The sequence below is a fragment of the Pseudomyrmex gracilis genome, unplaced genomic scaffold (genome assembly GCF_002006095.1).
Source record: "Pseudomyrmex gracilis isolate BER0280 unplaced genomic scaffold, ASM200609v1 scaffold_71, whole genome shotgun sequence".
Classification (NCBI taxonomy): Eukaryota; Metazoa; Arthropoda; class Insecta; order Hymenoptera; family Formicidae; genus Pseudomyrmex; species Pseudomyrmex gracilis.
In genome coordinates this window covers 19,719-32,999 of record NW_018020655.1, presented here as the reverse complement: position 1 = coordinate 32,999, position 13,281 = coordinate 19,719, and the positions used below count along the sequence as shown (strand labels likewise).

Genomic DNA, 13,281 nt, shown 5'->3' with positions numbered 1-13,281 from the left:
CGTAAGAAATTGACCAATCGCGAAATTGGACAAATCACAGAAGAATAGTCGATTGTGATTGGTCAATTGCTTACGACTGTAAATTTTAGAACAGGCCTCAATCTTCTCTCTCTCTCTCTCTCTCTGTTATTCGTTTTGAAAGTCAACCGAATGAGGGAATAGCGAATGTGCTATAGTTATTGTTTATAGCCGGTGGAGGTTATATATTAATATTTTGATTTGGCTTGAGGTTTTTGGAGCCACAAAAGTCAATATACATTTTAATCGCAAGCAAGCTACTTAATTACGTTGATAATGGCGTCGGGATTGGAAAGCTATGTGAATCGTATCCTTTTATGTACATTTACTTCTCACACACAGAATCAGTTATTCTACTACACGATAAACACGACTCCTGAACACGCTTCCAGATATGGTTTCTATTATCACGTCGGACGGCAGGAACTTTGTTGTAAGTAAAAAATATCCAACACACGTGTATACTCTCTGACACACTGTTTCACGTACGCGATTGCTTATCTTGTATTTGTGTGAGAAATTTAAGTTGTTTGTATATTAATTTGACAGTGTAAAAGAAGAAGAGTCATGGCTGCACGTTTTGATGTCAATATTGTTCGATTTTAAGACCCCCAAGTGTGTTGTGTCAGAAAATTTTATCATCCTAACGCGTCAAAATGTTAAAAATTGTTTGTTCTTGAAGGGCACATTGAAAGGTTTCGATCAGACCATCAATATAATCCTGGACGAGTCGCACGAGCGAGTTTACAGCACGACGCAAGGAGTGGAACAAGTTGTCTTGGGTTTGCACATCATCAGAGGAGACAACGTGTTAGTACAGTAATCGGACTCTTAACGTTTGCGATCGCATGATGTTCAACAATCCAAAATAATCCCTTTTCTTTCGGAGCATTAACGTTTATTTTTAGATAAATACAAAAATAAGTGTCTTTTGCACTATATTGGTTTGGAAAACAATAAATAGTAAACATAAATATTTAACGAGAAAAACACATCGTGACACATATGTATATGTACATATATATTGCTTTTTTTTTTTTAGAGCGATAGTGGGAGAAATAGACGACGAAGTCGATGCGCGATTGGATTTTTCATCGATACGAGCCGATCCTCTAAGTTCTATTCTACACTGATCGCGCGTAGGAAGAAGATATGACCTGACATGGGATGACAATTCAGTCAAACGCGACTGCTCGCTCACTTTTTTATTCAAAATGTAAACTAAACGTGTGATTCTGTGTCTCTCAGAGAGAGAGAGAGAGAGACAGAGACAGAGAGAGAGAGAAAGAGAAAGAGAGAGAGTAAAAGGATACAATTTGTTTTTGTAGAATGTATATTGTACAAAAACTCTTCCCTCTTCTTCGTATATAGACAAAGTTTTCGTTATATATATATATAATATATAATATATATAATATATATATATATAATTCTATATTTTCTTATATAAAATGCGCAAATTAATACAACCAAGATATTTACATCATTGAAACGAATTGCTGAGAGCTCGCGCGTATGTGTGTGTGTGTGAAAATCAAACCCACGTCTCACATGTGTGTACGACAGTCAGCTCGTGTATGTTAATATAGCAAATTTTGTATCTTATATAAATGTAACTTCGTAATTGTGATTCATTAGTTGATAACAAGTATGATGTATAAGTGAAAATAATGAAAATACAATCGCAACGTAAAAAAATTTATAACAGCTAATGTTTAAATAATTCCGTTTTCTTCTGAATTCTATGAACGTACCTACTTGTGATACATTATCCGACCGTGTGTGTGCGCCAAAAGAGATCTTACATGTATATTATCTTTTTTCTTAATTAATCAAGAGCAATAGAAAACATTCTCGCCATTACGCGCAAACGCGTAATAGCTTTTACAAAAATCGTAATGTTAAATTTTCTTTCTTACAAAATATTGCATCCCCCATATGTTTCTCAGAGTTTTTCCATATTAAATGTTTACTACGTTACTTTCTTCCCCCCAACGTTTTCTCGCGGCACGCGGATCGCGCGTATACGGATTTACAAATTAACAGGGAAGTTTGTTTGTAAGAGAGAGAGAGAGTGACAAAGAGAAATAGAGAGGAGATAGAGAGAAGAGACAACAAGTATCTCGAGAAACGCAAGGCGGTGTGTAAACACCGTGGAAGACAACAAAGCTACCAATTGTCGATCGTTTCTGTAAATAATATCATCTACTTGGTTCTCGATTGTTACGTTACCGTGGAGCGAATTATGCACCCAAAAGTGTCTTTTTTTTTTTTTTCGTTTTCCATTGGACTACATTTTATTTCTTTTATTATTAAACGCGAGGATACACATTTTTATCATTATTTATATATATATTTATATGTATTTTTTTTATGTATATATATATATATATATATATATACGCTATAAATAACTAACTCTTACTTTTACGGATTATTAATTGCTAATAAACGTTAAGAAATATGCGACAGGCTTTTTTAAACTACGAGGACAGCGATGCGATTGTGGTGTTCGATTTTTTTTTTTTCTTTTCGAATGAGAGGCGAAAAGTTGTGTATTTTTTCCCAACTCTCTCAAAGCGTGAACCGAGAAAGATATCGCGCAAGCAATTCACCTATGTGATATATTTCTGTCGTTTATATAATTCTTACCCAAGTAAGTAAACCGATCCCTTCTATCGCTCGGTTTGCTGCTTCTCCTCGGCGATTGTGTTTTTTTTATATATGTATATATTTATATAGATTATAATTCCTCTCCCATTCTTTTTTCAAAAAAAAAGTTCTTCATTTATATATTTACATATAAATATTTATATATGAATAAATCTTCAACGATTATATAATATAAACTTCAGACCTAACTTTATGTAAAGAACGGATCTCGACGTCATATCGAAATCAGTTGCGATCGAATTCGGAAGAATTCTTCTTTCCCTAATTATCGTGATCGAATGTATTGCTTGTATATTATGCTTGTTATCGTGCAACGTCATCTGACTACCTGATCGCTCGTATGAGAATTTTCGTCAGGTACCTCAGTCTTGTGTGCCTAATTCCGTTTCTTTTTGGTTTGTCTTTTCGAACGTTTTTTTTCAATTCGTGACCATATTGGTTCTATTGCGATTCCGTCGGCGAATACGATTGCCACGTCTGTTGCCGCCAGTGCCCCAATCGGGACCGTCCCCGGCCATCGGGCCAAAGTTCGGACCGTTAGACGCGTTCGGATTGAAACCCATCATGCCCGGATCACCGGGTCCGCCGCTGCCACCGGGTCCGAAATTGCTGAAGTTGCCACCGCTGGGATACGACGTTCCCCCACCTTCAAACGGAGGATCCGGACCGAAAGCACCAGGCGCGGGACCCAACAGCCCGGCTCCGTTGTTACGTTGCACGTTGAAACGCGGATCGAAGTTCATCTGACTCTGGGGCGGCATCGCGACCGGTCCGTTCATTCCTATCGGCGCGTTGGGCGGCATGCCCATCGACGGCATCGGACCCGCGTTCATCATAGGCCCCATCGGGTGGTTCATCGGACCCATGTTACTCATGCCCATTGGATGATTCGGACCCATCGGTCCCATCATCTGGGGAGGGCCGGGAATATTTCCGGGTATACCAGTAGGTCCCATCTGCATGCCCATGGAAGGTCCCATTGTTTCCATCGACTGCATTGGTCCTTTGGACATCATGGAAGCGCTCATCACGCTCTGCGACGCTTGCTGACTGGAAGCGGCCGCTGCTTCCAGCGTTTTCCGTCGCGGATCCGAGCGAATGCATTGCGGCGGCGATTTCGGGATTTCCTGTTTCATCTGTTGCGGCGGTGGTGACATCGGAGAGTCGGCCACCTGCTCCGGTTTAGAGATACGAAAGATCTTGCGCAATCGCGGATCGTATTTCACTTGCGCGTCGTTTTTCGACAATTTGAGACCGGTGTAATCAGGCCTGGGTATGTCGACTACATAGAGACTGTATGCCATTGGAGGATGCGACGCGATACTCGCGTCGATCTCGGTGCACGGTACGTGCGACGGCGCTGGCTTGAATGGCAAGCTCAATATTTGTCGCAGATCAACGTCCGATTTCACGCGAAGATCCGTGTCACCGAAGTCACTGGTGTGAAAACGCTGCCGGAAGTCCATGTCTTGTCGTCTGAGATCCTGGTCCGCCTTTGTCCTAAGATCAGTGTCCATATTCGCGTCCATTGCGGTAATTCCGGAGCTGTAGATGCTAGTCTCTAACCTGAGAGGTTTCTCCTTTTTAGCCTCGACTATGCTCGGACTGCTCGGCTTCTGTTCGGTTTCTCGACGCTGCCTAGGATCCCTGCTGGACATCCGCGGATCTCGGGACACAGGCATGGCGACCGGAGTCGGACCTGGTGACTGTTGCCTCGGACTCGACGACGTCTCGCCGTCCGTTCTGGAAGGCGACTTGGCCTTTGACGTCTGTGTCTTGCTGCTGGTTGTGGAACTTTGAGCTTTCAGAGTGGAGAGCAACTTAGAGACTTCGGCACTGATGTCAATTTTACTGAGATCGCCCAATTTGTCTACAATGGCAGCCGGCTGCGGAATATTGGAAGGTGGCGTGGATTCGTTTTCGGTCTTGACGACGGGTTCAGCCATCTCGACATCATCCTTTGAACTGTCCACTATAGTGAGACCGCCTCCTTCGTCGTCATCGTCGTCCTCATCGTCTGAGTACCAATCCTCGACAATCTGATCAGTGCGACGTGCAGTAGAATCACTCTCGAGGTTCTTAAAACTGTCCTGAGCCGCACGTTGTTGTTGCTGTATCCGCATAAACAACTCCTGTGCCTTCTTCGGTAGATTAGGCGGCGCCGTTTCTGCCTCGTCAGCGGTAGAGAAGTACACGTTGTGGACTTCATCTGTGATAAAATTATAGATATACAATAAAAGAATTTTGAACATGTTATTCTATGGTAAAATTTTGACGAAGAAGTACTAAACATTAAAGAAATAAAACAATATTCTTACTTGAATCGCTACTGTGATGTTTTCCTTTCTCCTTATCCTCATCTTCCACTGGCATTTCAATAACAAGATTTGATTCGTCGTCTTGGTCGCTTTCCTCATCAGTAGGTTTTGGAAGATCCACCATTTTCTCGGCTAGACGATAGTAAGTTGACATCGCCGACGATTTCTTTTTATTAAGCAATTGTCTCAAATCGATATCTTTTCTCTGTAATAATTAAATAAATTACATTACTATATTTACGTAAAAATAGTACAATAAATATTTTAATAAATGTTAAAAATAAAATAAAGAGTATAAATTTTTACATTTTTACACTCAAATTTTTCAAATACTTATCAGAACTACAATTTATCTCATTTAAATCTTGGCATAAATGTTATCACCTCGGTTTCCATGTTCTCTTCTCCCACGTCTTTCGTGAAATCATCTGCCGTTTTATGTACATTCGATTCGGCATTTCTCTCGGTGTAAAAATTCGGAACATCTTGCGACTGCTTGTGCTGCTGCGTGGCTAAGCCTAACGCGGCATTCGGAAGCTGAAGACCAAGTTTGTTCGCCGATTGTAACAGCATAATCTGCTCGTAGGGAACTCTATCCTCATCTGATCCCCATCGTGTTTTCTTTCCCGAAGGCTTTCTCTCTCTCGCGTTACCTTTGTGTTGATTCATTTGTTCTTCTATTTGGCAAAACAATTTTTAAGTAAAAATTTAACTTACTCGGTGTAAAAGATACTTAAATATTTTAGCAAAACTCAAAGACAGCTAAATTCTCTGCGTAGTTACCTTTCTCTTCTTTCTCTTCGAGGTTTTCAATGGGTTCCGATACCTTCAATTCGAAAAGGCTAGGGATCTTTTGGTTCGCTGCATCCTGGCCTTGGGCAAGAGAACGCGCGGTATTATTTATCATCAACATTGCACTTTCTCGACTTAATCTCGGAAAATCACCGAGAATTTCCTTCGGCGCGGTTTCCAAATGCTTCAAAAGGATATTTTTCACCTAGGGAAATGCAAAATAAAATTTGTAACACATTTGCTTTGCTCTGTAAAATAACGTCACAATTAACTGAACCGTTAATTAAAACATTTATTAAAACACACCTGATCGTTTAGAGGCTTATGCGAGAATTTGCAATTGTCGCCCTGAACGCACTTGACGCCGGTGTGGAAGAACTTGCAGGGAAAATCGTGATGCATATAGAGACACTTGTCTCTCTTCGCGCAACAATCCATAAGATAGAACTTGCACAGTTCCATCTTGCGGGGCGGCAAAGCATTGTGCGAGAACGGACAGTCTTCGCCTCTGTGACACTTTCCCTGCATATAATACACACAGATCTGATCCGGTTCCGAATGATCGTTGTTCTGTTGACGACGATTGTTCCGATCGTTCCGTCCTTGGTTTCGATTTTTGTTCTTGCCGCGTTCGTTTTTGCCACCGCGGCGTCCTACAAACGTACGCAAAACAAATGAATATTTGTATGAAAATTCTCGATCAATTTATTTGATGAATATATTATACGATAATAAAAGAACTTATGAGCGTAATTTTTAATTAAGTTAATCATCAAGAAAAATGAAGACTATACCTCCGCTTCCACCACCTCCTCCGCTTCGCACGTTGCCGCGTTTGTTGTTTTCATTCTCTTTATGTCGGTTTACATTCGGTTTTTCCTCGTGATCCGAAACACCCTCGAAATTTTCATGTTCATTGGCGTGTTTGGGAGGACTGTCTCTCTCTTGAGAGTCCTTTCTGACGGGCGAGGCGCCTCGTACGAACAACATTTCGTCCTCATCGTCGTTGGGATTCTCCTCCTCGCTCACTTTTTGTTTCTACAAAGATTTGCAAAAGACAAGTGATTAGTCACAAAAATGAAAGTTTGCAAAAGGCTTGAGAAGAGACCAATATTTATCACATCAAGTTTTACCTTCTGATCCTTAGCGCGCTCGTCCTCTCGCTCCTCTCGCGCTCTTTTTCGAATCTTGTTCCTGTTGTTCTTGTTCTTCTTGGTCTCCTGATTTCTCCCTCCGTCCTCCTGCATCGCGGCCTTGATGGCCTTCTCCACGTCCGCAGCCCAATCCTCACTCGGATCATTGTATTTAAGAAACCGATCATGCTTATTAGCTGCTTGCGGTGACTGCTGCTGCTTTTTGTTCTTGTTGAATTTCACATCGAATTCCTTGGTCTTCGTTGAGTCGCATTTCAACGGCGGCGATTTCGTCGCTTCCGGCACGTTATTGGTGACCACACAGCTGACCGGCTCGTCGTCCTCGTCCGATGGAATCTCTCCGTCCTCCAGATCATCGTTATCAGTACTAATTACACACAACAAAAAATTGCAATTAGAATTGGAAAGACAAATAAAAGATTGCGAAAGATTTGTGAATTATCTTTTATGCGCTCCTGATAAGTAGCTCGATACGTGCCCAGTGACAATAGCTATGCAAGCGCAGCTTGTCTACTTGGGCGTGTTGTGTAACAATTTTTCACTTTGCCACATAAAAGATAATCTCAACACTTTGAATGCGCGTAATTCACGTGTAATCATGTAGACATTTCTTCATTAATTCAACAAGATAATAGCTGCCGCAACGACAATAACGGAACGTGAAGCAAATATCCTTTTTTTAGGCATTAAATATCTTGTATCATCAAGTATGACGTTGTAAACAGAGTTGGGAGATGTTCCTCACCAACATATATACATGACTTTTGTTGTTCAATATTTGTTTGTACAGAAATTTTACGTATAACGACGACGACGACGACGATGATGATGATCAGATGCGACAAGTAATATTTTTATAGACAAAATTAAACTCCAATTTATTGTTAAACGACTATTGATCGGATATTCGTCATTAATTTAAGACCGTCGTCGCATTGAACTTCTCGAGAGTAAAAGTCGATGCGTCTGCGTTTCATAAGGAACAAAAAAAAAATATCTATCTATCAACGCTCATCACCTCTGATAACAATTCATAACAACGTTCATATTAGCATGTGGTTTTTTTTGCTCTCTTTCTCTCTCTCTTGGAGCTCGACGGTGCGCCACGTGCGTTTTCTACTCCTTTCTAAAGGCTAAAAACAAACGGAACGAAGAGAATATCATGAAGATGCACTCGTCGGGCAATTGTCGAGCAAATTGATAGCTCATGTAATCATCGAGGGGCGAGGCGACCGACTATATACGTCACGCCGAGAATTGTCGAGAACTCGAGCATCGAGTGAGCCACGACGACACGCGATTATACTAGTCGAGCCGAAAACATCGATTCCCTTCTTGTCAAAGTGACCGCCGGAAAAATGGCGCGAAACAAAGTTGCACACCCGTTGGAAAATCGATCGACGCCGATGCGGCAATCCGATGAGAAAACATACATCTGGCGCGGCATTTTAGACGCCGCGATGACATTTTCGCGCGGTAACGGACGAGAGAGAAGAACAAAAAAAAAATAAAGAAAGAAAAAAAAAACGAAACAACGTCGATAATCGAAATTGCATGCAAAATCGAGTCCGAATTCCAAATGACGTAACGCGAAAAACAAATTTCTATATTTAGCGTTTCTCTCTCTCTCTCTCTCTCTCTCTCTTTCTCTGGCGAATAAAGCCTTGTTTCTTTCGCGTACTTTTTCGTGCGTAGATAAAGTATTTAAAAATACCCAAGGCCAATTTTGAGGCCGACAAAAACAAGAGATAAGCGCTCTATCTAAACGCGTTATCTGCAACCCTGCGTACAACAAAACATATTGTGCAAACACGTAAACAAGAAAAAAAAAAAACTAAAACAAAATTACTTACAAGTTTAAGATTTACAAAAAAGCAACCGATGTTTCTCATCGAACTCGCACGTAAAATAAACTAATTTACGCCTGAAAAAAAAGTTGCCGCAGCATTTTGCGGCGGGAATAAAAAATTGGAGTTGCCTTACCGCATCTCGTTGAATCATCATCATCATCATCATCATCATATCATCATTATCATCAACATTATCATGACCGTATACGATCATGATCATCAAATTATCAAACTTGATGAAATTTAGCATAACAGAAACTATCATCACATTTTCAACATTGTTGTTGTCGTCGTCGCAGCAGCAGCAGCAGCAACAGCATTGTCGATTTTTTTAAAGCCGATGTGTGTGCGTGACGTCACAACAGGAACATCAATAAATCCAAAAGTTCTTCGCGTGACGACGTTTTTCCTGACGTTCAATGAAGAAGTTTGTTTTCTACGTCTCGTTCTTTCTCTCTTTTCGTTTGTAAGTGCGTGGGTAAGCGTTGTAACATGTCGCGCAAGTCTCATGTGCAAAGAAAGAAAGGGAAAACACTGTGAGGGTATTTGATGACTGTCCAACATAGGAGTCTCGCATCACAGAGTGACTCAGATTTGCCGCGCTTTGTCTCCGAGAAAAAAAAAACTACCGCGTGCTAATAAGAAAAATTAAATTGACATTCGTAGAAAACTTTCTCGTTAAATAAGAAATTACGTTTCTTTTAATGAAGATAATACGCGAGACTATAATTGATCGACGAAGCTTAAATTTCCAAGATTTTGAAGCGGCAAAAAAAGATTGTCTAGATTTAATTGATTCTCTCTCGTCCGGGATTGTGTCTCGATGCTCTTGTCACTCGCGCGTCGTCTTATCGCCGATCAATTTCAAACATTCCACAGACTGATAAATGTTCTCAACAAGCAAACGCGAGTTATCGGAAAAAAAAAAAAAAAAAAAACACGAGAAAGCAAAGAGCGACGGATAAGATACTCTGTATGCGTTGATAAATGAAGTTCCAATTCGGACAACAATTTATCTCCTCTTCTAAGATAATTCCGCAAATTGACGCAATTCCGCCTGATGACTCTTACACGTTTAACGTCAGGTGAACGTTAAAAGGTGAACATTAAGTGTAATTGCGGCAATTTCCAATTATCTTCAAAACTAAAAGACAAATTGTTGTCCCCCGAATCACAAAAAACTCATTTGCCAATCAACACGCGCGAGAAGAGAAGGAAGAAAACTCGAAGAGGGTCAGTGTCATACTTTTTCCGTTCTACTTTGTACGCGCCGATTGTCACGTGTAATTGCGAGGACAGGAGACATGTGTGTGTGTGTGTTAACACGCGCGCAATCGATGAGTCAGAAAAATTTCCAGAGACGATAATCCCCCACGATTATTTATCTCTCGATCGCTTAGAAACGCCTGTGTTCTCGACAACAATCATCAAGTTATACAATTTCGAGTAATTTTTTTTTGTTTTTTTCAATTTCAAAGCCCGGAAATTTTGCTCTAATTTTGTTTCTTGTTTGTTAACCGAGAGAAAAGACGCGCGTGACACACCGCACGCGTTTCCCGCCCGAAATCCGTAAATAATTTTGCTCGAACTCCCACGGCGAGAGATCGTCTCAACGAAAATACTTTTGAAATACAAGTCAACCGTAACGACGAAAACGTCGTGAGAACAACCTTGACCTACGTCTATCCGGTTTTTTTTTTCTCGCAAAAGTAGCGCGAAGTCTCTTTCCCTCTCTTGTTCCTTCTCCCCCACCTCACGACGTCCGGTTCGAAGAAAAGTCGCATTTTCCGAATTGATTGGCGCGTCGAAAATCGAGGGAAACGCTCTTCTCTTTTTCCGTCCGCAAATCGCACGTCGATCGAAATTGAGGAGAGAAATATGCGGATACAATGCGCGGAGAGGGGGTGGAGAAAGGGGAGTGGAAGATAAGGAAATTTCACACGTAACGATTGCGCGTGCATGTGTGTCTCTGTGTGTGTATGTACGTTTTTGTATATGAACGTAAAAATGTTGCGTGTTCGACGCGAATCGATGTGACACTCGCGGAAAAAATAAATTAAGTCCGTTGAGAGATTCTCATTTTTGCGTTGATTTCCCGTTGATTTTGTTTGTTTGTTTGTCTTTAATTTTGTTTTGGTTTTTTTTTGTTTTTTAATGTGTCTCGGACTCGAAAAGAAAGAATTATATCTTATGTAAAGTTATAATGAAAGTATATTGTATAAGGAAGGCAAACCTTTGGATTAGAGTCTCAGCCGCGGAAACACTCTCTACTGCCATTTTCGTGTTTCGTCGCCCGCAAGATCGATCTTCGATCTGCGTGTGTGTGTCTTACGGCCTCGGTTGTATCCCGAAGTGAACAACAAGTTTCCTATATATCAGCACTGCGGCCGTGTAATGTATCCCCGGATCGGCGTATCATACGATCGATTCGCCCGACCACACTCGACAGGTCTTTGCTCTGGCGTAACAATCACGCTGCCTGAATGCTAGCATTTACGAGGGAGCTCTCAAAACAGCAAAGCACTCCCTGAAAACGATTCATGTAAAAAGAAAAAAAAAAGATTAATTTGCCGTCTTTCCGAATCTCTGTCCCTCTCGCTCTCTCTGTCTCTTTCTCTCGCGCGTCACGGAACGACGACGTAAAATGTCTCTCCTCTCTTCGTCGGATTTTTTTTCCCTCCCCGAAAAACTCTCTCACGGAAACTCTATCTCTCTATCTCTCTCGACTTCCGCGGAAAAACTTACGGCCCTGGGCGTCGGTTCGGTTCTTTGTTCGGTTCCCAGCTTTCTTTCACGAAGATCTCAAAAACGATTTTTACCCGACCCGGAGTTTTCCTCGGCCGGAGGTATTTTCTACGAATGTGTTTTAACGCACTTTCGAGACTGGGTTCGCAGCCTCTTTCTCTCCCTCGCCGAGGGAGGGATGGCAATACGAATTTTCACCAATGCGAGATTATTTTCTCTCTCTTTTTCTTTTTCCCGAGCGATCTCGCGATCTTTTCTCTCTCAAAAAGCTCTTCTGGCGAGCGAATGGAAAATTTTGGATCAGAGATCGCGCGATCCTCTCCTTTTCTCCCGCCGTGACAACAACGACGACGACGACGACGACGAAGACGAAGACGACGGGAACGACGTCATTCTAGACGACGTGTCATGCGAACGACCCGACGACGGGCGACAAGTGCCGCTCTGTCGTGTGGGCGTTTCTTTTCTGTGCGATTATCTTCGTATTACCTACCCACCCTCTTTGTCCACCTTTGCCTTTGCCCCCCGCGTCGTCCGTGTGTCTCTGAGCGTGTGAGAGTGAGTGACGTCGGGTTGCGTGCGTGCGTGTGCGCGAGCGCGCGCGCGCGCGTTGTCCTGCTCGCCGCGCTCGAAAACGGAAGTGCGACGCGAACGAAATTGGGTACGGCGTTTCTCGCGCGCCTGCGCGTACTTCTCGTAGCTGAGGGAAGAGAGAAAAGAAAAAAAACTGAACGCGATTTTCTCTCTCTCTCTTCGAGCGAAGTCCTCTTCGTCGTCTATCCTTCACCCCCCTCGAGAAAAATTCGATGACGCTTTCACTTCTGCGATTTTGCTTTTTGTTTTTTTTTTGTTTTAAACGAAAAACCGTCAACGGGAGCACGACATTTGCATCGACGACCGCGTGTTTTCCTTTTAAACGAAACGACGACCGATTTTTTATCTTTGAAAGAGACAGAGAGGCGACGGAGGACGTTCTCTTTCTTCTCTTTTCTTTTTTGCTTTTTCGATCCAATGCGCAACGCGAGCCTTGCCGAGAGAACAAACGAAAGCGTGCGAACGAAAAAGAATCGGATCGGTTTTTTGACGAAACGGAACAGATGTGTCACGGATTTTCACGTGGCTCCGATCGGTTACGGAGTACAGACAGCTCGGCGTAATCGAGCGATCAAAACGACAAACAAACAACGCCTCTAAAATCTCTTTTTCCTCTAATCTTTCTTTCTCGTTCGCGTCCCCGCGTCGATTACGGAGATTTTTCGGGTCTCTTTCTCTTTCTCTCTCAGCAAAGAGCGTTATCGCATTTGGAGTGCAGCGGTGAGAAAACCAAAAATATAAATTTATCGCCGCAGGCAAAACGTAGAGAACGAGATGGTCGGTAATTACGGTATTTACTAGAATTCGGCAGGCAAATAGAAAAATTGCAGTATGTGTCGGAAACTTCGCAAATCGAACTAACATGGCCACATCTGGAACTATTCTGAGCCTCTGAGCCAGACGCCCGTCACGAGAACCCCGGACGGCGGTGAAACAAGCGAGGCACAGGTCAGGAAGGAAAGCCCGACCGCCATCACCAATCGGGCGCCGCGTTCGGTGATCATGTGATCGTTCCCCAACGATCTCCTCCAATCCCCGCGTCACGCGTTTCTTCCCTCCCCTCTGACCCCGTCCGCCATGTCGTCCTGCTTCGTCGATGCTCGTTCTTTCTCTCTCTCTCTCTCTCTCTCTCTTCCT

The 13,281-nt window shown here is 42.4% G+C and overlaps 2 protein-coding genes across 8 annotated transcripts; one reads left to right on the top strand and one right to left on the bottom strand.

Annotated features, from left to right (window-relative positions):
• The first annotated feature begins 137 nt into the window (after positions 1–137).
• Positions 138–2,347, top strand: LOC109854648 (U6 snRNA-associated Sm-like protein LSm8). The gene is made up of 4 exons (XM_020427959.1): positions 138–325; positions 411–451; positions 701–828; positions 1,061–2,347. Exons 1-4 carry the CDS (start codon positions 295–297, stop codon positions 1,149–1,151), a joined length of 291 nt encoding a protein of 96 aa, XP_020283548.1. The 5' UTR covers positions 138–294; the 3' UTR covers positions 1,152–2,347.
• Positions 2,348–2,796: 449 nt separating this feature from the next.
• On the bottom strand, positions 2,797–13,162 carry LOC109854647 (protein suppressor of sable). 7 transcript variants are annotated; one of them, XM_020427954.1, is made up of 9 exons: positions 12,934–13,162; positions 11,039–11,332; positions 6,935–7,322; positions 6,596–6,839; positions 6,108–6,454; positions 5,793–6,006; positions 5,394–5,686; positions 5,010–5,214; positions 2,797–4,900 (listed from the first exon to the last, which is right to left on the bottom strand). In XM_020427954.1, the coding sequence occupies exons 2-9, from the start codon at positions 11,080–11,082 to the stop codon at positions 3,111–3,113; spliced, it is 3,525 nt and encodes a 1,174-aa protein (XP_020283543.1). In that variant the 5' UTR covers positions 11,083–11,332; positions 12,934–13,162; the 3' UTR covers positions 2,797–3,110. The 7 variants fall into 7 exon arrangements, with proteins under 7 accessions (XP_020283543.1, XP_020283541.1, XP_020283545.1 ...); XM_020427952.1 differs by having other exon boundaries at positions 12,943–13,162; XM_020427956.1 differs by lacking the exon at positions 12,934–13,162 and adding an exon at positions 11,551–11,987.
• Positions 13,163–13,281: the final 119 nt, after the last annotated feature.